The sequence below is a fragment of the Monodon monoceros genome, unplaced genomic scaffold (genome assembly GCF_005190385.1).
Source record: "Monodon monoceros isolate NGI ecotype Baffin Bay Population unplaced genomic scaffold, NGI_Narwhal_1 Super_Scaffold_10, whole genome shotgun sequence".
NCBI lineage: Eukaryota > Metazoa > Chordata > Mammalia > Artiodactyla > Monodontidae > Monodon > Monodon monoceros.
This window is the reverse complement of record NW_021703766.1, coordinates 57,366,973-57,388,826: the sequence shown is the minus strand read 5'-3', so window position 1 is coordinate 57,388,826 and position 21,854 is coordinate 57,366,973. Positions and strand designations below refer to the sequence as shown.

The following is a 21,854-nucleotide window of genomic DNA, read 5'->3' as shown; positions in this document are numbered from 1 at the left end:
GAATTCTTTTAAAATCATTTGAAATATTATAATTAACAAGAGATTATGGGTATGCATATATGCAATAAAAATTAAAAATCAATATTAATCTTGTAAGAAGTTTTCTCCTAATTAAAAATTTAAATCAAATGTTACTGAAATACAAAAATTTGAAAAACATTAAAACAAAGAAATGTGAAAGAACTGAAGAAAATTAAAAACCATAGAAATTAAACCAGAAATTATAAAAACCACCTCTAAATAAAAATAGATATAAAGCAAGTTTCTATAAAGGCTATTATGAATAAAAATACTAAAAGAGGTAATTTACTTTATTTCAAACAAAATGCTAGTGTTTCAGAGCTTATTAGTTAAAGCTTACTTAAAGGGATAACAAAAGTATTTATTAGAAGAAATTATAAATATATCCAACAGCTTATTCTGGCAGAGAAAATCGTAGTGGGGTTAACAGTACATAGTAGTGAGCCTGGAAACACACCTTGCTGATATGTACATATTGAATAATTTAAGGAGGCATTTATATATTAAACTTGATTATCAATTTGGACAGAAAATATATAATGTAATGAAATATTAAAATAATTAAAACTTGAGATCAAAAAAATATTTTCAAATTGGAAATAATTTAATCAAACCTACACATGAAAAATCATATCTGTATGGATTGGGTAAAAATTTTCTCAGTGATGGGACTTCCCTGGTGGTGCAGTGGTTAAGAATCCGCCTGCCAATGCAGGGGACACAGGTTCGAGCCCTGGTCCGGGAAGATCCCACATGCTGCAGAGCAACTAAGCCCGTGCACCACAACTACTGAGCCTGCACTCTAGAGCCTGCGAGCCACAACTACTGAGCCTGCACACCTAGAGCCTGTGCTCCACAAGAGAAGCCGCCACAATAAGAAGCCCGCACACCACGATGAAGAGTAGTCTCCACTCGCCGCAACTAGAGAATCCCGTGCATAGCAACAAAGACCCAATGCAGCCATAAATAAATTAATTAAATTAAAATTTTTTCTCAGTATTTTAATTTATATAGCATTCTATAAAATTGAACAAAACTAGCAAATTGGTAGTACTAGTACAAATTACTAGTAGTAAAAATACTAGAGAATTATAAAAAGGAAAAAAATGGAAATAGTTTATATAAAACCTTTGAAATGAATTTAAGTCATATAGAAGCAGCATTACTTGTTTTGTATGAGGCGTAACAAAACTTGTTTTATTTAAAGAGACAAGGGCCTGCAAATTCTAAACTTGCTCTCATTATTGTACACATTGCCCTTTACAAACTGCAGTTTTTTTTAGATAACAAAGCCTCTTAAATTTCCCGATTAGAGAGGTTCTATGTGAGCACAAATAAGGTGTAATCAAGAAAACTTCACTCTCCACAAAGTGATTGAGATACCTGTCAGTGTGTGTGATCAGGATATGATTTGTTAGAACAAACTGTCTCATGACTTCGAGATAATGAACTAGATACCTACAGATTCACCACTGAATCATCGGAGATCTTTCCAGAGAGAGGAGGCAAAATATTAATAATAATGAAGATATTATGTATATATAAAACATGCCGTCATACAAGATAACCTCTAGCTTTGAGATTCTTTACATCCCTGATTATCTTGCTCTTTGTATCTTACAATCTTTTATTCACATGTTTTTTAAGTGTGCCTTGCTTTCACGAAATCTGACAGGAAGTTTTAACACTTGCACTCATCAAAGACATCTTGGTAAAACACTCCTACAGATTTCATTTGCAAATCATGCTCCCAAAAGATAAAAAATGCATATCCAACAATTGACATAAATGTCCACTCAAAAACTGAATAAAACACAGTCTTCTTACTCTTCGTGGGGAGCAAAGCTCTTAGAATGGACATTGTGAGGCTCAATGTGTTTGGTCAGCAATAAGAGCAAGTATAATCCAGACAGGTTGTAGAGGAAATATGGATACTAGGCAGCCTTAAAGCAAGTAGATGAGGTGGCACCATGCCTCTTGGTCCCTCAGAATGCATCCCTTTTGTATCTCTTTGTCAGTATTTGTGTTTCAATCCCAGAAAGCAGATTTTCCCCCCCATATAACATTTCTTATTGAATTTTCTGAGATATGGTCTATTTCTTCTAAGAATATGACATGTATCTGGGAACAGTGCTTACTTACCAAATTTACATTTGTTGCCAGGATGGCCAAAATATCGGCATCTGTGTATGGGGTAAAAAGTGGGCATCCAAACAAGAGATAAAGGTTTTTAATTCCACGATCTCATCTCCTTGCTGGGCAGTGATTATTATTTCACCTGTAAATGCAGTGGCAGTGTCTGCAAGGGGACTCAAGGATATCTCTGAAAAATATTTGTAGAGTGAGCAAATTACAGAAAGTTATTAATGTTGATTAATGGAGTCATCCATTAAGCACTGTGGAAATCACTAGAAGAGAAAAGGACTTGTGAAACCTGAGAAGAGGTAAGTCTCAATGGGTGATAAATGAAGGACACTGAGTCCTAAAATGTGAGAGAATTGAGTCCATGGTTATGCTGGAGACTTGGCTACCATGAAATTCTTGTTTCCACAAAGTGTGAATCCTTTCCATTCATGACAATCCTGGGAAAACAAACTTGAGAAAAAGAAATAGTAAGGTGAGAGCAGAAAGAGGTAGAAGAATGGAAGGAAAGCTATGACATCATGTTTTATTCCATCAATAATCATTTACTAAACATCTCATCTGGCTCAGAGGCTCACCTAGATAAGAGTTATACATCAGCAACCAAAGAAATGTGTTCTCATGCAGCCTGCAATCCAACTCTTTATTGAAGGAATAGTCAACAAATCACAAAGAAAATATTCTATATTATAGTAATTATAAGGTGACAGGTGGTGTGGAAATATAAAAGAGCAGCAATGAGGAATGCAGGCATGTGGAGTCTGAGGATTTCAGTAGGAAATAGAGGGGTCAGAGATGTTCTCATACTGCAGATAATATTCGAGCAAATATTTAATGGAGAGGAGAGAGTGACAAGGATACATCAGAAAGATGTTCCATGGAGAAGCCATGGAACACTTTCCCAAGGGTAGTTGTTTGCCTGGAGTGCCAGACCACTCATATGACCATTGTGCCAGTTCCAGGGTGCTAGAGATATTTTCTGGTATGTGTGTGTTTTTGTTTTGTTTAATTTTTATTGGAGTATGCTTTACAATGTTGTGTTAGCCTCCACTGACAACAAAATGAATCATCCATACAGATATCCCCTCCCTTTTGGACGTCCCTCCCATTTAGGTTACCACAGTGCATTAGGTAGAGTTCCCTGTGCTATACAGTATGTTCCCATCAGTTGTCTGTTTTATACATAGTATCAATAATGTATATGTGTCAATCCCAGTCTCCCAATTCCTCCCTCCCCACCCCTTTTCCCCTTGGTATCCATACATTTGTTCTGTATGTCTATGTCTCTATTTCTGCTTTGCAAATAAAATCGATACCATCTTTCTAGATTCCACATATATACGTTATTATACGATATTTGCTTTTCTGACTTACTTCACTCTGTATGACACTCTCTAGGTCCATCCTTGTCTCCAAAAATGACCCAATTTCATTCCTTTTTATGGCTGAGGTGGTGTGTTTTAATATACTGTAAAATACATTAAAAATATGTTGGTCTCTACCACTAGTTCCTGCCACCAAGCTCTGAAATCCCTTGGAATTTCATTTTATTTCTTTTTCTTCTCTGATTGCTGTGGCTAGGACTTCCAAAACTATGTTGAATAAAAGTCGCAAGAGTGGGCATCCTTGTCTTCGATTAAATGCTTTCAGCTTTTCACTGTTGAGTATGATACCAGTTGTGGGCTTATAATATATGGCCTTTATTATGTTGAGGTATGTACCCTCTATGCCCATTTTCTAGAGCGTTTATATTGTAATGGGTGTTGAATTTTGTCAAAAGCTTTTTCTGCATTCTATTGAGATGATCATATGATTTTTATTCTTCAAAGTGTTAATGTGGTATATCACATTGATTGATTTGTGGATATCCAACCATCCTTCCTTCCCTGGAATAAATCCCACTTGATCATGGTGTATGATCCTTTTAATGTATTGTTGGATTTGGTTTGCTAATATTTTGTTAAGGATTTTTGCATATATATTCATCAGTGATATTGGCCTGTAATTTTCTTTTTTTGTGATATCTTTGTCTTGTTTTGGTATTGTAGTGAGGCTGGCCTTGTAGAATGAGTTCAAAAGTGTTCCTGCTGTAAGTTTTTGGGAATAGTTTGAGAAGCATAGGTGTTAACTCTTCTCTGAACTTCTGGTAGAATTCACCTGTGAAGCCATTTGGTCCTGAACTTCTGTTTGTTGGTAGTTTTTTAAAATTGCTGATTCAATTTCATTACTGGTTAATTGGTCCATTCATATTTCCTATTTTTTCCTTGTTCAGTCTTGAGTGTACATTCTAGGAATTAATCCATTTCTTCTAGGTTGTCCATTTTATTGGCATACATTTGTTGATATTAATCTCACGATCCTTTGTATTTCTGTTGTGTCAGTTGAAACTTCTTCCTCATTTCTGATTTTATGGATTTTGGACTCCTTTTTTCCTTGATGAGTGTGGCTAAAGATTTATCAATTTTATATTTCTTTTCAAAGAACCTTCTCTGACCATAACTTTTCCTACTTGTCAAGTATCTTTTTCGACCACAATGCTATGAGACTAGAAATCAACTACAAGAAAAAGAAAAAAAAACTGCAAAAAACACAAACACATGGAGACTAAATAATATGCTAACAACCAATGGATCACTGAAGAAATCAAAGAAATAAAAAAAAATACATCAGGAGTTCTCTAGTGGCCTAGTGGATAGGATTCCAGGCTTTCACTGCTGTGGCCTGGGTTCAATCACTGGTCGGGAAACAGATCCCTCAAGCTGCCCAGTGTGGCAAAAAAAAAAAAAAAAAATGTATAGGCAAATGAAAACAAAAACAAAACAATCCAAAATCTATGGGATATAGCTAAAGCAGTCCAAAGTGGGAAGTTTATAGTGATACAAGCCTACCTCAGGAAAACAAAAAAAATCTCAAACAACCTAAACTTACACCTAAAGGAACTATTAAAAGAACAAACAAAACCCAAATTTAGTAGAAGAAAGAAATAATAAAGATCAGGGCAGAAATAGAGACTAAAAAAAAATTGAAAAGGTCAATGAAACTGAAATTTTGTGTTTCTTAACAACAAAAAATTCACCTACCGTCTGACTCAGGAATTATACTCACAAATCTTAGTTCAAAATAAATGAAACACATTTCCACATGAAGACTAGCTATAAATGTCTGCAGCAGCTTTATCTTTAACATCCCCAAGCTGGAAACAACTCAACTATCAATAACAAGTGAATTGAGACAGGTGAATGGCATGTAACTGATATTCAGCTGATTCAGTTGGGGACCCAGGTTGGCTGTCTCTGGCATCTGTACTATTGAACTACAACGCTTCACAACACTGCTCTAGAAGGTGCCAAGTTCAGGCATGTTGATAATGAGGATAATGATGATGATGATGGTGGTATCAACAGGAGCAGTGATGGCAACAGAGATCACACCTCAGACCTGCACAGTCAGGAAGTAACAGACTGGTCAGTTTTCATACATGAACCCATTTAGACAAACAATAGTACTGTGACATAAATACCATATTACCCCATTCTGTCAAGGAGGACTCTAAGCCAGGGAGAGGTTCAGAAACTTGCCTGGGGCCATACAGCCTGTGAGAAGCGAGTTGGGATTCTCACCAGGAGCTATGGCTCCAGGACTCGGCCTCCTGAGTGCTACACTGAGGAGGAAAGAGTGCACAGCCCTGTGTAGGGCCAGCATTCTTGGAGAAGGTAGCCATGTGAGAGGGAGGTGATCTGGAGTATTTAATCCTTGAGAAAGGGATATCTGTGTGAGGGGATGACTTGGTCATTCCCAAATTTTGATATTTCATGGACCTGTAAAATTTTTTTAAAAATCAGAAAATCTACATGGTGATTTGGTGCAGAAAGGACATTAACTATCATCTACACTCACTTACATTTCATTTTTAAAAAGGACTTTTAGGGAATTCCCTAGCAATCCAGTGGTTAGGCCTCTGTGCTCCCACTGCAGGGGGCAGGGGTTCGATCCCTGGTCTGGTCTGGGAACTAAGATCTTGCATGCCATGCAGTGTGGTCACAAAAAGGACTTTTAGCAGCAAAGAAAGCACAGGTTGGCACCTCATAAAGGCGGCACATCTTCTACATTGAATAACTTGAGGTTTCTGAGGGACTCACTCAGTGGCTGTATTTTCCTTACTTTGCTGAGGACAGGATGTTGGAATTCAAGGAATGGAGTCTGAACAGTGCCTGCAACAAACCTGACACCTGATCTGTGCTTACGGGAACTTGGCTGTGGCCAGTGTTACAATTCTCTTTTAAATGACCTATATTTTATTTTTCTTATATAGATTGCATCTTAAAAAGAATATTTGTATCTCTCTGCTAATTGGGAAAACCAGTTTGACTTGGGACAAGTGGAAGTTTACCATGAAAATACAATGAAATCAAAATAATGCTCTGAAGTCCCAGGGACCCCATGGGGTATGCTCACGGGTGCCCCCTCTATTAAAAAGGGATATTAGTTTCAGGTCCCTGTTCGGCACAAAAAACGGGGAGGGGGATATTAGTAACAGTGGGCAATAGAGATCTAGCACTATACCAAGAAGACTTTCTCCTGACAGCAACAAGGGAAAGAGCAGGGGAAAAGAATCGCTTTCTCAGGGTGTCCAAGCATTCCACTTTATGTCAGAACTGTGCACCCTCTAAAATCATCTCCTGAAGCAGCACAGGAGCATGGTCTATGCCTTAAGAAACAAGGGACAATGGTGTAGCATTCAGGAGCTACCCCCACCTTTTTTTTTTTGGCCATGCTGCGCAGCATGTGGGATCTTACTTCGCCGACCAGGGATCGAACCAGTACCCCGTTCATTGGAAGTATTTAGTCTTAACTACTGGACCACAAGGGAAGTCACCAGGAGCCTGTTTTAACTGGGATTGTATGGTTTAAGAAGATACCCTGGATGAACTGATGCTAAATGATTCTCAAGAAGTACTGCCTGACTCACCCTCTTCTCTGAAGCAGCCTATCACCCATGACCTTGCTAACTGGACTGAGGGGACACATGACCCAACCAGGCTAGGCTAGTCAGTTCCCCTTCTGTGTAATCTGGAGTGGGGACCTCAGATGTGGTTAGAGTGTGATGAGCACTCAGGTGAGGACTTGTATTTTTTACCAAAAGACCCTTGGTGCAGACAGAAAGGTTAGAATAGAGGACGTCAGTCCAGAACATGGTGAGGAATGCAGGGAAGAAGGACGGTGCGTGCCAGTGGTTTTCTCAACCAGCCAGTCCTGGACAGAGAGGACAGAACCAAATAGGCAGCAGGTCCATGAATGGAGCAGAGGTGAGCTGTTACCCAGTGAGACCAGGAGCACATAGGTCTCCATTATCACCTCCTGGAACCAGGTCCTCTCGACTGGGCTGTCTCTAGTCCTCCAGGATGAAGTTTACAAATACCTGAAAAAGTCAAACCTCATATTGGGATGTTAGATGGCATCAGAGGCTGTCACTCAAGTCGCTGATTAAGGTGGAGAGACCCAGCCCTGAATCACTGATTCTCGAGGGTTAAGCTCTGTGCTGTGCTCAAAGGAGAGGAAGGTGCGGCCTTTGGACATAATGCAATTGCAGCTGAGAGAAAAACCTCCCATTGGGGAAGCCACTAGTAATGACAGACAAAGGCATTCCTGTGAGAACTGTGAGGGCAGGTGGTAAGTGGGGAAATGGTCATGTTGATAATTCCAACAAAGGTAACAGCAGCTGAGACTCCTTGGAACTCTGTGCGTGCCTGCCCAGGGATGAGTGCTTCACGTGCTGAGGTAAAGGGATTAAACATCCCCAGCTCTGGAGCTAGACTTAGGGGTATGAATCCAGCATCTTGAATCAGACACTTGTCCATTGTGTGACCTTGGGGAACCCACAACATCATTCTGACCCTGGATTTCCCCAGCAGTACAATAATAGTTCCCACTATCTTGGGTTGTGAGAATTAAAGAGAATATGTTCATAAAGCAAACCCTGGAATCCTGGCACCATTAGGTACTCAGTATTTTGTTACTTTTATTAATCCTCACAGGAACCAGGGTAAGCGCCTCATCACCTCCATGTGAGTCAGCAAACTGAGACTCAGGGAGCTCTAGCAAGTTGTCCAGAGATTCCCAGGTGGGGAACCCACACTGAGATGTCAGTACAGCCTCTGCCTCCTTGTGGGTGGGTGGGGTGGGTGGGTCAGTGGCTTCTGAGAAGCCCCATTTCTTTCCCAAATGTACCCAGGGACTTTGGGGAAAATGAGGGGTGCCTGGCCAGGGAATGTCACGGAAGGCAGAGGCTAGTGCTGCCTAGGTCCAACGAGGTTGCGGGTATAGCCACGTTTCAGCTCTTCACCTCCCAGAGCTCACTGGTAGAGCCACAACTTATACCTGATTTATACCTGTTTTACAAAGGGGGAAACTGAGGCCCAGAGTGGGTGGTCATTTGCCTGTGAGTCACAATATTTTGGGATCAGGATTCAAACCCAGGCTGCCTGACCCAGGGCTTGGGGAGTCTGATTACTGCCTTATTTCCAGTCCTGCTAGGCTTTGGGACTCAAAAAACACCCTGTTCATCCTGATGCCATCTCGTCTCCCTCACCAAGAGTTCTGCTCCAACCCACCAACTCCCATGATGATAGACCAGGCAAAGGGGCGAACACTACTAAGCAAGGGTTTGTGGTATTATTAAATGTCTGGACCTTAGAAAGTGATGGAGAGTACATTAATAACACAGATTAAAATTAAAAGTATATGGTATACGTTTCCATTACATTGCACATAGCATAAAAAATTGAAAAAATTAGAACATATTATTCCAGTATTAAAAACAATTATTCCATAAATTAAAAAGTCACAAAATGAGTGAAATTCCAATACAACTTGGCTGTTTCACTGTTCTTTTGTGAAAGGAAGAAAATAGCCAAAATTCACAGAATAGGCAGAAGATATGAACATTTCACTAAAGATACAGAGGTAGCAAATATGCATCTGAAGAAATGTTCATCATGAATCTTTAGGGAAATGCAAATAAAACAACAGTTATATAGCTGGACAAACTTACAAAAAGGGTTAAAATTAAGAATGATTGACTATAAAAAAATACAAATAATAAAAAAAAAGAAATACACATTCCCAATAAAAACACTAATATTCTGGAATGTTATCTTTTATCCCATTTATGTAGAAAGACTCATATGTACAATATAATAAAGTGACAATATTTGTTAAAAAAAAAAGAATGAACAAATGAAATATTCACCAGGATGTGGAAGAAATGGAGCTCTCATACACTGCTGGTAAGAATGAAAAAAATGGGAATTCCCTGGCAGTCCAGTGGTTAGGACTCTGCACTTTCACTGATGAGGCCTGGTTGGGAAACTAAGATCCCGCAAGCTGTGCAGCACGATCAGAAAAAAAAAGAAGAAAAGAAAAAGGTATAATTAGTTCAGATCACAATTTGCTAGTCTGTTTAAGTTAAGCATTCACCTACCCTATGACTCAAACTTTGCACTCTGAGTTACTGAAGATAAACATACATTGACATAAAATCTTATACACAAATGCTTGTACCAGCTTTTTTTCCCAATAGTCAAAAATTAGAAAAACCCCAAATGTCCATAAGCAAATGAATGGATAAATAGTGGTATATTCAAATATAAGAATGTTTCTTAGAAAAAAAAAATATGAGCTGCTTATATATCATTGATGACTCTCCAAGTATTTATGCAACATAAATAAAAGCAGGAAAAATAGTAAATACTTTGATTCCCATCACATGAATTCTAGAAAGTGGAAAGTTACATATTATAAAGGAAAGTAAATCAATGGTTACTTGAAGGGGTGTGAGGGGCAAGAAGAGAGAGATTATAAAAGGTCATGAGATAAATATACAGTAACAGATACAGTCATTACCGTGACTACAATGATGGTTTCAGTTCCATACATATGTCAGAGCTATCTGATAACAAATAGCTTTTGAAATGCTTCAAGATAAAAAAAAAAAACAACTATGTCCAGCTGTTTTGGGAAAATAGGTTTGGCAATCCTACATTCATTCCACTTTGTCATGCCCTCTGGCGGTCAGTCTTACCTCAAAGACAGCAAATAGAGTGAGCAATGACTTTCCACCAGAGTCAACAGGAATGCAGCCTGGGTCACAAGAGACACATCTGTGGACTACAGATTCTCCTTTTCTCTCTTTTTTTAAAAATCTGCCTGGCTCTTTGTAAGACCTGGGGAAGAGAGTTCCCTCAGCATTGCTGACATGCCCTGTGAACAAGGGAAAAAATTCATGCTGCTCCCAGAAGCAGTTGAGGTTGTCACACTGGACCCCTCCTCAGGGTGCCCTCTGAGTCTCCTAAAACTCATAGCATCCAGGCCTCAAAGGAAGACAAGAAAGTCCTGCAGTCTTTCCTAGGAGGCCACGGGCAGAAATGTAAATTTGGCAAAAACTAGTAAGTTAATTTCTGCCTTTGTAATGTCTCCTCTGAGGCATAGAAAGTTTGATACCCCCATAAAAGTTGCTCGCCCCTTCATGCCCAAATCTGTTTATAACCTACCCTATTTGGTAAATAGAATGTCCAAGATTAAAGAGGACTTAAACAGAAAGGTCTTTGTTACTGTTCAAACGAAAGCAATGTTCCGGCAGATCTGCCAGCAATGGCTGGCAGTTCTTTAGCTGGTGACTCAGAAGGCATAAAAATTCATCACAAGTATCTTGAGACCAACGTGTCCCTGAAAATGGTAATCCTTCTCTGGAAGCTGCCAGATGAACTCATATGATGTTCTCTGGGCCAATAGTAGGTCAGGCCCATGCCCAAGCTGGTCAGAAAGGGAATCCTAAAGGTTCAGGTTATTCCTAATTTCCTCCCAGAAATGAGAGAACAGAGTTGGCTTCCCTGAGCACACTGCAGTAGTGACTGATGCACACTGTGGGGACGTGCCAGCTTATAGAGGTGAAATGGATCTGGCTACAGAAAGTGGCAGTGACATAAATCTATCAAGAGCCCTGGGTAGGTTAGAGAGTGTAACACAGTCACACATGCTTCCCACAAAACTGAAAATTATGAGGAATCTCTCTACTCCTGATGTTTGGATGCATGGGAAAACTAGTGCCTCACAGTTTCATCCAATGTCATTACACTGAACAAAGAAATTACACATTTCTTACACATTTAAGGCCTTTCTCCAGTGTGAACTCGCTGGTGCTGAGAGAGGTTAGATTTTCGGCTAAAAGACTTCCCACATTCGCTGCAGTCATAAGGCTTTTCTCCTGTGTGAACTCTCTGATGATAATGAAGGGTGGAACGAGAGGTAAAAGATTTCCCACATTCACTGCACTCATAAGGCCTTTCTCCTGTGTGAACTCTCCGGTGAATTATGAGGTGAATTCTTTGGGTAAAGGACTTTCCACAGTCACTACATGCATGAGGCCTTTCTCCTGTGTGAACTCTCCGATGGCGAATCAGTATTGAGCTATTGGTAAAAGATTTCCCACAGTCACTGCACTTATAAGGCCTTTCTCCAGTGTGAACTCTCTGATGATAACCAAGGGCAGAGACAGAAGTAAAAGATTTCTCACATTCACTGCACTCATAAGGCCTTTCTCCAGTGTGAACTCTCCGGTGTTTAGAGAGGTATGAATTCTGGCTAAAGGATCTCCCACAATCACTACATTCATAAGGCTTTTCACCAGTGTGAACTCTCTGGTGTTGATTCAATTGGGAAGTGTCCCTAAAAGATTTACCACATTCACTGCAGTCAAAAGGCCTTTCTCCTGTGTGAACTCTCTGATGACAACGGAGGGCAGAGCTAGAGGTAAAAGATTTCTCACATTCACTGCACTCATAAGGCCTTTCTCCAATGTGAATTTTCTGATGATAACGAAGGGCAGAACCAGAGGTAAAAGATTTCCCACATTCAATGCACTCATAAGGTCTTTCTCCTGTGTGAACTCTCTGGTGTATGTTGAGATGATTTCTTTGGGTAAAGGATTTCCCACATTCACTGCACTCATAAGGCCTTTCTCCTGTGTGAACTCTACGGTGTCGAATGAGTATCGGTCCATTGGTAAAGGATTTCCCACATTCACTGCACTCATAAGGTTTTTCTCCTGTGTGAACTCTCTGATGATAACAGAGGGCGGAACCAGAGGTAAAGGATTTCCCACATTCACTACATTCATAAGGCCTTTCTCCAGTGTGAACTCTCTGGTGTTGAGACAGGTAAGATTTGTGGCTAAAGGATTTCCCACATTCACTACACTCATAAGGCCTTTCTCCTGTGTGAACTCTTCGGTGTATAATGAGGTGATTTATTTGGGTAAAAGACTTTCCACAATCAGTACACTCATATGGCCTTTCTCCTGTGTGAATTCTCTGATGATAACGTAGGCCAGAGCTAGAGGTAAAAGACTTCCCACATTCTCCACATTTATAAGGCTTTTCTCCAGTGTGAACTCTCTGATGATAACGAAGGGCGGAGCTAGAAGTAAAGGATTTCCCACATTCATCGCACTCATAAGACCTTTCTCCTGTGTGAACCCTCCAGTGTTCAATGAGGTCAGATTTTCGTCTAAAGGACTTCCTACATTCAGTGCACTCATAACTCATTTCTCCAGTGTGAACTGTCTGTTGTTGAAAAAAGATGGAGCTATGGCTAAAAGATTGTGCACACTGATGGCAAATGTGGCAATTTTCTCCAGTGTGACTCCTCTGAGGATAAATGCAGACAAATTCTTGGCTAAAGGATTTCCCACATTTGCTGCACTTGTACTGCCTTGCCCCAGTATGAATTCTTCGATGTTGAATGAGGGCTGAGCTTCCCCTAAAAGATTTTCCACAGTCGCCACAGTCATAAAGCCTGTCACCAGTGTGAATTCTCTGGTGCACAACAAATGAGGATTTATACTTGAATGTTTTCCCACATTCACTGCACATAAAACATTGTCTTTCAGTGTAGACACTCTGGGCCTGAACAAGTGTGTGTTTGGGGCTGAAGCCTTTCTTGCATTCTCCCCTGGTGCAATGACTTTTTCTGCTTTGTAAAGTTTCCATGCAGTGGGTGACTGTGTTTGGCTTTTCCCCAGTGTGAATGGCCTGTTGATTCAGATGTCCTGAGGTGGCTAGGAAGTCCTCTGCAACTTTCTTGCAGGTAAAAGTCTCCCCTGACACATGGAAATTGCTGCTCTTCACAAATAAGTCCCTGTCCACACCGATTATGAATGGTTTTCCTTGCATGTGTTGCTCCTGGTGCTGCTGAGTGTCTGCACTGAAATAAAATCCTTTTGCACATGCCCTACACTTGAATAGTTTCTGGCTGTGTTGTGCTCCCTGCTGCTCAGTCAAATGGAAAATGTCTCTCAAAACTGGACCACACATCTCACAGGGGTGAGTCTTCTGGGAAGATGAAGGTTCCTTGGAAGTCCTGACCTGTGACATTACCACAGAAACACTCTGTTCAAAGGATGCCTCAACATTCTCTTCTCCACTCCAGACACCTGAATGCAAAGAAACACCGATGAGGTACACATTCACTTTATTGGAAGGGGCAATCCAACCACAAACGTGCAAATGAAACAAAAAAAGAATAGGGGTAATTATACTATGTCAGAAAAGACAGACTTTAAGTAAATAGACAAAGGAGGTCATTATATAATGATAAAGCAGTCAATTCATCAAGAGGATATAACAAATACAAGTATATTTGCATCCAATATTGGAACACCCGAATATATTAAGCAAATACAAACAAATCTGAAGGCAGAAAAAGACAGCAGTGAAGTAATATTAGGGGTTCAATGCCCCACTCTGAATAAGAAAACGTTGGTCTTGAACTGCACCTAAGATCAAAGGGACCTGACAGACACGTACAAAAGATGCCATCCAACTATAGCAGAATACACATTCTTCTCAAGTACACAGAGAACACTCTCTAGGATAGGTCACATGTTAGGTCACAAAACAAGTATTAACAAATTTAAAAAGATGGAAAACATATTAAATATCTTTTCCAACAACAATGGTACAAAACTAGAAATCATTAACAGGAGGAAAGCTGGGAAATTCACAAATATGTAGAATTTAAATGACACACTCCTGAATGACCTATGGGTTAAACAAGAAATGATTAAAAAAAACATATTCAAACAAATGTAAATGGAAACATAACACACGAAAACTTATGGGATGCAGTAAAAGCAATTGTAAGAGGATAGTTTATAGTAATAAATGACTACCTTAAGAAAAAAGAATGATCTCTAATAAACAACCTAACTCTATATCTCAAGGTATCAGAAAAAGAACAGACTAAGGTTAAAGTTAGCAGAAATAAAACAAATAATAAAGATCAGAGCAGAAATAAATGAAATAGAGACTAGAAAAATGACAGAAAACACCAATAAAACTAAGAGGCTTTTTAATTTTTTTAAAAAACTTTTTACTTTGTTTTTTGGCCACTCTGTATGGCTTCTGGGATCTTAGTTCCCTGACCAGGCATTGAACCTGGACCCCCTACAGTGGAAGTGCAGAGTCCTAACCACTGATCACCAGGGAAATCTCAACAGTTGGTTTTTTTGAAAAGATAAATTGACAAGCCTTTAGCTAGATTATGAAAAAAAGAGAGATGACTCAAAATCAGAAATGAAAGAGGAGACATAACAACTGATACTGCAGGAATACAATCAATCAGAAGAAACTAGAATGAACAATTATTTGCCAACAAATTGGATAACTCAGAAGAAATGAATAAAACTCCTATAAACATAAAACCTACCAAAATAAAATCATGGAGAAATAGGAAATGTGAATTAACCTATAACTGGTAAGCAGATTGAATCACTAATAAAAAAAATCTCCCAACAAAGAAAAGCCCAGCACTAGGCAAAATCACTGGGAATTCTACTAAATATTTATTTATTTATTTATTTATTGCAGTATGCGGGCCTCTCACTGTTGTGGCCTCTCCCGTTGCGAAGCACAGGCTCCGGATGTGCAGGCTCAGCAGCCATGGCTCATGGGCCCAGCTGCTCCATGGCAGTGGGATCCTCCCGGACCAGGGTACGAACCCGCGTCCCCTGCATCAGCAGGCAGACTCTCAACCACTGTGCCACCAGGGAAGCCATCTACTAAATATTTAAAACATTAATATCAATCCTTCTCAAAATCTTCCAAAAAATTGAAGCAGGAACACTTCCAAGTTCATTTTATGAGACCAGCATTACTCTGATATCAAAGCCATTTAAGAAGAATACAACAGAAGAAAATTACAGGTCAATATCCCTGATGAGGGTGTCCCGGGTGGCATAGTGATTAAGAATCTGCCTGCCAATGCACAGGACACAGGTTCGAGCCCTGGTCCAGGTAGATCCTACATGCTGCGGAGCAACTAAGCCCATGTGCTCTAGAGCCTGCGAGCCACAACTACTGAACCCATGTGCTGTAACTACTGAGGCCTGCATGCCTAGAGCCCGTGCTCTGCAACAAGGGAAGCCACCACAATGAGAAGCACGTGCACCACAACAAAGAGGAGCCCCCGCTCGCCGCAACTAGAGAAAGCCTACACACAGCAACGAAGATCCAACAAAGCCAAAAATAAATAAATAAAATAAGTAAATTAAAAAAAAAAATCCCTGATGAATAGAGATGCAAAAATCCTCAACCAAATACTTGCAAACCAAATCCAACAGCACATTTACAGGATCATACATCACAATCAAGTAGCATTTATCCTTGGGGTGCAAAGATGGTTCAACATCATGTGCAAATCAATAAATGTGATACACCACATTATCAGAACGAAGGATAAAAATCATAATCATATGAATAGATGCTGAAAAACCATTTTAAAATTCAATATCCATTCATGATAAAAACTCTCAACAAGTTAGGTATAGAAAGGGGACTTCCCTGGTAGTCCAGTGGTTAAGAATCCATCTTCCAACACAGGAGACACGAGTTCAGTCCTGGGTTGGGGAACTAAGCCCATGCACTGCAACTACTCAGCCCATGCACTGCAATGACTCAGCCCACACACTGCAACTACTGAGCCCACACACTCTGCAGCCCGCCTGCCACAACTAGAGAGCCCATGCACCACAACTACTGAGCCCACATGCTCTGGAGCCCACGTGCCATAACTAGAGAGCCTGTGCGCTGCAACCAGTGAGCCCATGTGCTCTAACTAGAGGGCCTGCAGGTCACAGCTACTGAGCCCGCACACCACAACTAGAGAGAAGCCTGTACAGCACAACTAAAAAATCCTGCACACCACAACTAAGACCACACACAGCCGAATTAATTCTTTTTTTAAAAAAAAAAAGCTAGGTATAGAAGGAATGTACTTCAACATGTCTGACAAGCCCATACCTAACATCATATTGAACATTCAAAAGCTAAAAGGTTTTCCTCTAACATCAGGAACAAGACAAGGATGCCTACCCTATCCGTTTTTATTCAACATAGTACAGGAAGCCCCATCCAGAGTAAGTAGAGAAGAAAAAGAAAGAAAAGGCTGTCAAATTGGACTGGAAGAAGGAAAAGTGTTTGTTTGCAGGTAACACACTCTTATATGTAGAAAACCCCAAAATTCCACCCTAACAAATGAATTCAGTAAAGTTTCAGGATAAAAAGAACCAATATACAAATTTCAGTTGCATTTATATACATTAATTACAAACTGTCCGAATAGAAAATTAAGAAAGCAATCTTATTTTAAATAGCACCAAAAGGATAAGATACTCAGGAACAAATTTAATCTAGGGGATGAAAGATTTACATTCTGAAAATCATAAGACAATGATGAAAGAAACTAAAGAAGACACAAATAAATGGAAAGATATCCAGTATTCCTGGATTGGAAAAATTAATATTGTTAATTTTACAAAGAGCAATTTACAGATTGAAAACAATCCATATCAAAATTCCAATGACATTTTCCACAGAAATAGAATAAACAATCCTAAAATTTGTATGGAACCATGAAAAATCCCAAATAGCCAAAACAATCTTGAAAAAGGACAAATCTAGAGGCATCACACTTTCTGATTTCAAACTATTACAATTCTATGGTAATTAATACATTATGGTACTGGCATAAAAATAGACACATAGACCAACTGAACAGAATACAGAGCCCAGAAATAAACTCACGCATATGTGGTCAACTGATCTTTGATAGGCACAACAAGAACACACAATGGAGAAAGGACAGCTTCTTCCAAAAATGGTGATGGAAACACTGGTTATCCACAAGCAAAAAAAATGAAACTAGAGCCTTATCTCACACCACTCACAAAAATTAACTTGAATCGGATTAAAATTTTGAAACATAAACCCTGAAATTGTAAAACTTTTAGAAGAAAATACAGAGAAAAAGCTCCTTGACATTGGTGTTGGCAACGATTTTTTTTAGATAACACCAATAGCACAAGCAATGAAAGCAAAAATAAACAAGTGGGACTATATCAAATGGAAAAGCTTCTTTATAGCAAGGGAAACAAAATGAAAACACAACCTAAGGAAAAGGAGAAAATACTTGCAAAGGATTTATCTGATAAGGGGTTAATATCCAGAAAATATCAGAACTCATACAATTCAACAATAAAAAACTAAAGAATCCAATTAAAAATGGGCAAAAGGACCTGAACAGATATTTATCCAAAACACACAAATGATCAACAGGTATGTGAAAAGGTGCTCAACATCACTAACATCGGGGAAATGCAAATCCAAACCACAATGAGATACCTCACACCTGTCTGGAACACTACTATCAAAAAGACAAGAGATACATGTTCGTGAGGATGTGAAGAAAAGGAAAACCTTCTACATTGTTGGTAGGAATGTAAATCGGTACAGCCATTAGGGAAAACTGTATGGAATTTCCTAAAAATTAAAAATAGAACTCTGCATGGTCCAATAATCCCAATTCTGTGTCTATTTCCAGAGGAAACAAAATCTGTATCTCAAACAGGTGTTTGCACCCCCATGTTCACTGCAGCATGATCCACAATAGCCCAGGTATAAAAACAACCTAAGTACAGGCATACCTTGTTTTATTGTGCTTCACAGATAACTCATTTTCTTACAAATTGAAGGTATGCAGTAACCCTGTGTCAAGCAAGTCTACTGGCGCCATTTTTCTAACAGCATTTGCTCATGTTGTGTCTGTGAGTCACGTTTTGGTAATTTTTGCGATATTTCAAACTTTCTCATTATTGTTATACTTGTTATGGTGATCTGTGATCAGTGATCTTTGTTTTGGGGTGCGACAAACTGGACCCATAAGACAGCAGACTTAATTGATAAACACTGTATGTGTTCTGCCTGCTCTACGGACTGGTGAATCTGTCTCTCTCCCTCTCCTCTCACCTCCATATTTCTTGAGATGCAACAATACTGAAATTAGGCAAATTAATAACCCTACAATGGCCTCTAAGAGCTCAAGTAAAAGGAAGGATCACATGTCTTTCACTTTAAATCAAAAGCTAGACATGATAAAGCTTAGTGAGGAAGGCAAGTTAAAAGCCAAGAGAGGCTGAAAGCCAGGCCCTTGGACCAAACAGTATTAACCAAGTTGTATCAATAAATGCAAAGGAAAAGTTCTTCAAGTAAATTAAAAGTGCTACTCTAGTGAACACACAAATAATAAGAAAGCAAAATAGTCTTATGGCTGATATGGAGAAAATTTTAGTGATCTGTATCCAAGATTAAGCCAGCCACAACATTACCTTAAGCCAAAGCCTGATCCAGAGTCAGGCCCCAACTCTCTCCAATTCTGTGATGGCTGAGAGAGGTGAGAAGCTGGAAAAAAAAAAAAGTATGAAGCTAGCATAGGTGGGTTCATGAGATTTAAGGAAAGAAGCTGTCTCGATAACATAAAAGTACAAGGTGAAAAAAAAAAGTACACAGTGAAGCAGCAAGTGCTGATGTAGAAGCTGTACCAAAGTTATCCAGATGATCTAGTTAAGATAATTAATGGACATGGCTACACTAAACAACACATTTTTAATGTAGATGAAACAGTCTTATGTTGGAAGAAGATGGCATCTAGGACTTTCACAGTTAGAGAGGAGAAGTCAATGCCTGGCTTCAAAGCTTCAAAGGACAGGCTGACTCTCTTGTTAAGGGTAATGCAGCTGGTGACTGAAAGTTGAAGCCAATGCTCATTTATCATTCTGAAAATCTTAGGCCCTTAACAATTCTGCTAAATCTACTCTGCATATGTTCTATAAATGGAACAACAAAGCCTGGATGACAGCACGTCTCCTTATAGCATGATTTACTGAATATTTTAAGACTACTCTCGAGACCAACTGCTCTGAAAAAAAAAATGTTCTCAAAATATTACTACTCACTGACAATGCAGCTGGTCAGCCAAGAGCTCTGGTGGAGATGTACAAGATTAATGTTCTTTTCATGCCTACTACTACAACATCTATTCTGTAGCCCATGGATCAAGTAGTTTACACTGTCAAGTCTTAAGAAATACATTTCATAAGGCTATAGCTGCCATGGATAGCAATTCCTCTGATGGATCAGGGCAAAGTAAATTGAAAACCTTTTGGAAAGGACTCACCATTCTAGATGCCATTAAGAACATTTATGAATCATGGGAAGAGGTAAAACTATCAACATTAACAGGAGTTGGGAAAAAGCTGATTCCAACTCTCTAGATGACTTTGAGGAGTTCAGGATTTCAGTGGAGGAAGTAACTGCAGATGTAGTGGAAAAACCAAGAGAACTAGAATTAGAAGTGCAGCTGGAAGATGACTGAATTGCTGCAATCTCAAGAGAAAACTTTAACAGATGAGGAGTTGTTTCTTATGGATGAGAAAAGAAAATGGTTTCTTGAGATGGAATGTACTCCTGGTGAAGATGCTGTGCAGATTGTTGAAATGATGACAAAGGCTTTAGAATATTACATAAACTTAGTTCATAAAGCAGCAGTAGGGTTTGAGAAGATTGACTACAATTTTGAAAGACGTTCTACTGTGTGTTAAATGCTATCAAACAGCATCATGTGCTACAGAGAAATCATTCCTGAAAGGAAGAGTCCATTGATGTGGCAACCATCATTCTTGTCTTATTTGAAGAAATTGCCAAAGCCACCACAACCTTCATCAACCTGATCAGTCAGCACATTGATCAGTCAAAATTAAGGCAAGGGACTTCCCTTGTGGCACAGTGGTTAAGAATCCGCCTGCCAGGCCTCCCTGGTGACGCAGTGGTTAAGACTCTTCCTGCCAATGCAGGGGACACGGGTTCGAGCCCTGGTCTGGGAAGATCCCATATGGTGTGGAGCAACTAAGCCCGTGCGCCACAACTACTGAGCCTGCGCGCTAGAGCCAGCGAGCCACAGCTACTAAGCCCGCATGTCACAACTACTGAAGCCCGTGTGCCTAGAGCCCGTTTTCCACAACAAGAGAAGCCACCCCAAACAGAAGCCTGTGCACTGCTATGAAAGAGTATCCCCCACTTGCTGCAACAAGAGAAAGCCCACGTGCAGCAATGAAGACTCAACGCAGCCAAAAATAAATAAATAAAATTAACAAACAAACAAAAAATAGAATCCACCTGCGAAAGCAGGGGACATGGGTTCAGGCTCTGGTCCGGGAAGATCCCACGTGCTGCGGAGCAACTAAGCCCTTGTGCCACAACTACTGAGCCAGCACTCTAGACCTCGTGCGCCACAACTACTGAAGCCCATGCACCTAGAGCCTGTGCTCCACAACAAGAGAAGCCACTGCAATGAGAAGCCCCTGTACCACAATGAAGAGTATCCACACTCGCTGTAACTAGAGAAAGCCTGCGCACAGCAAAGAAGACCCAACACAGCCATAAATAAATAAATTTATTTATTAAAAAATTTTTTTAAAATAAATTGCTCCAGCAGCAAAAAGATACAACTCAGATGATGATTAAAATTTTTTTAGCAATAAAGTATTTTTTAACTAAGTTATATATGTTGCTTTTTAAGACATAATGCTATTGCACACTTACTGGCTACTATACAGTGTAAACATAACATTTATAGGCACTGGAAAACAAAACTTTTGGTGACTTGCTTTATTGTGTTACTCACCTTATTGCAGTGGTCTGGAGCCTAACCTGCAGTATGCCTGTATCTGTCTACGAATGAATGGATTAATAAAGTCTGGTATTTATATGCAATGGAGTATTATTCAGCCATTAAAAAAGGAAATCATGCATTTGTGACAATAATGATGAACCTGGAGGGCATAATGCAAAGTGAAATAAGCCAAAGAAAGATAAATACTGTATGCTATCACTTATATATGGAATCGTGGGGGAAAAAACAGTTGAACCCATAGAAACAAAGAGTAGATGCAGGGTGCTCAGGTCTAGAGGAAATGGGAAGATGTTGGTCAGTTTTATAAGATGAATAAGCTCTGAGGAACTAATACAGCATGGAGCCTATACTTAATAATGCTGTATTGTATACTTCAAATGGGTTAACAAAGTAGATCTTAAGTGTTTTCACACACACGAAAAATGTAAAGACAATTATGTGAGGTAATGGATGTGTTAATCAACTTGACTGTAGTAATCATTTCATACTGTATGTGTGTATATAAAATCATGATATTGTACACTTCCTTGCACTTTTTAATATTTTTTCATTTTTTGGCCACAATGTGCGGCTTGTGGGATCTCAGTTCTCTGACCACGGATTGAACCCGG

General features: G+C 39.5%; 1 protein-coding gene across 7 annotated transcripts in view; it reads right to left on the bottom strand.

Moving 5' to 3' along the window:
* Positions 1-2,260: 2,260 nt before the first annotated feature.
* Positions 2,261-21,854, bottom strand: part of LOC114906006 (zinc finger protein 345-like) — a 60,628-nt gene continuing 41,034 nt past the window's right edge. For 3 of the 7 annotated variants that reach the window (XR_003796361.1, XR_003796360.1, XR_003796357.1), the window contains 2 exons: positions 9,413-13,651; positions 5,132-7,582 (listed from right to left, as the gene is read on the bottom strand). Coding sequence is in view for 2 of the 7 variants with exons in the window: in XM_029240455.1 (XP_029096288.1) it covers positions 11,328-13,651 (2,324 nt within the window). In the remaining 5 variants the exon portion in view is untranslated. Of the gene's footprint in view, positions 2,345-5,131; positions 7,583-9,412; positions 13,652-21,854 lie in introns of those variants that run through there. The other 4 variants (XR_003796367.1, XR_003796362.1, XM_029240455.1 and 1 more) reach the window with 4 other exon arrangements.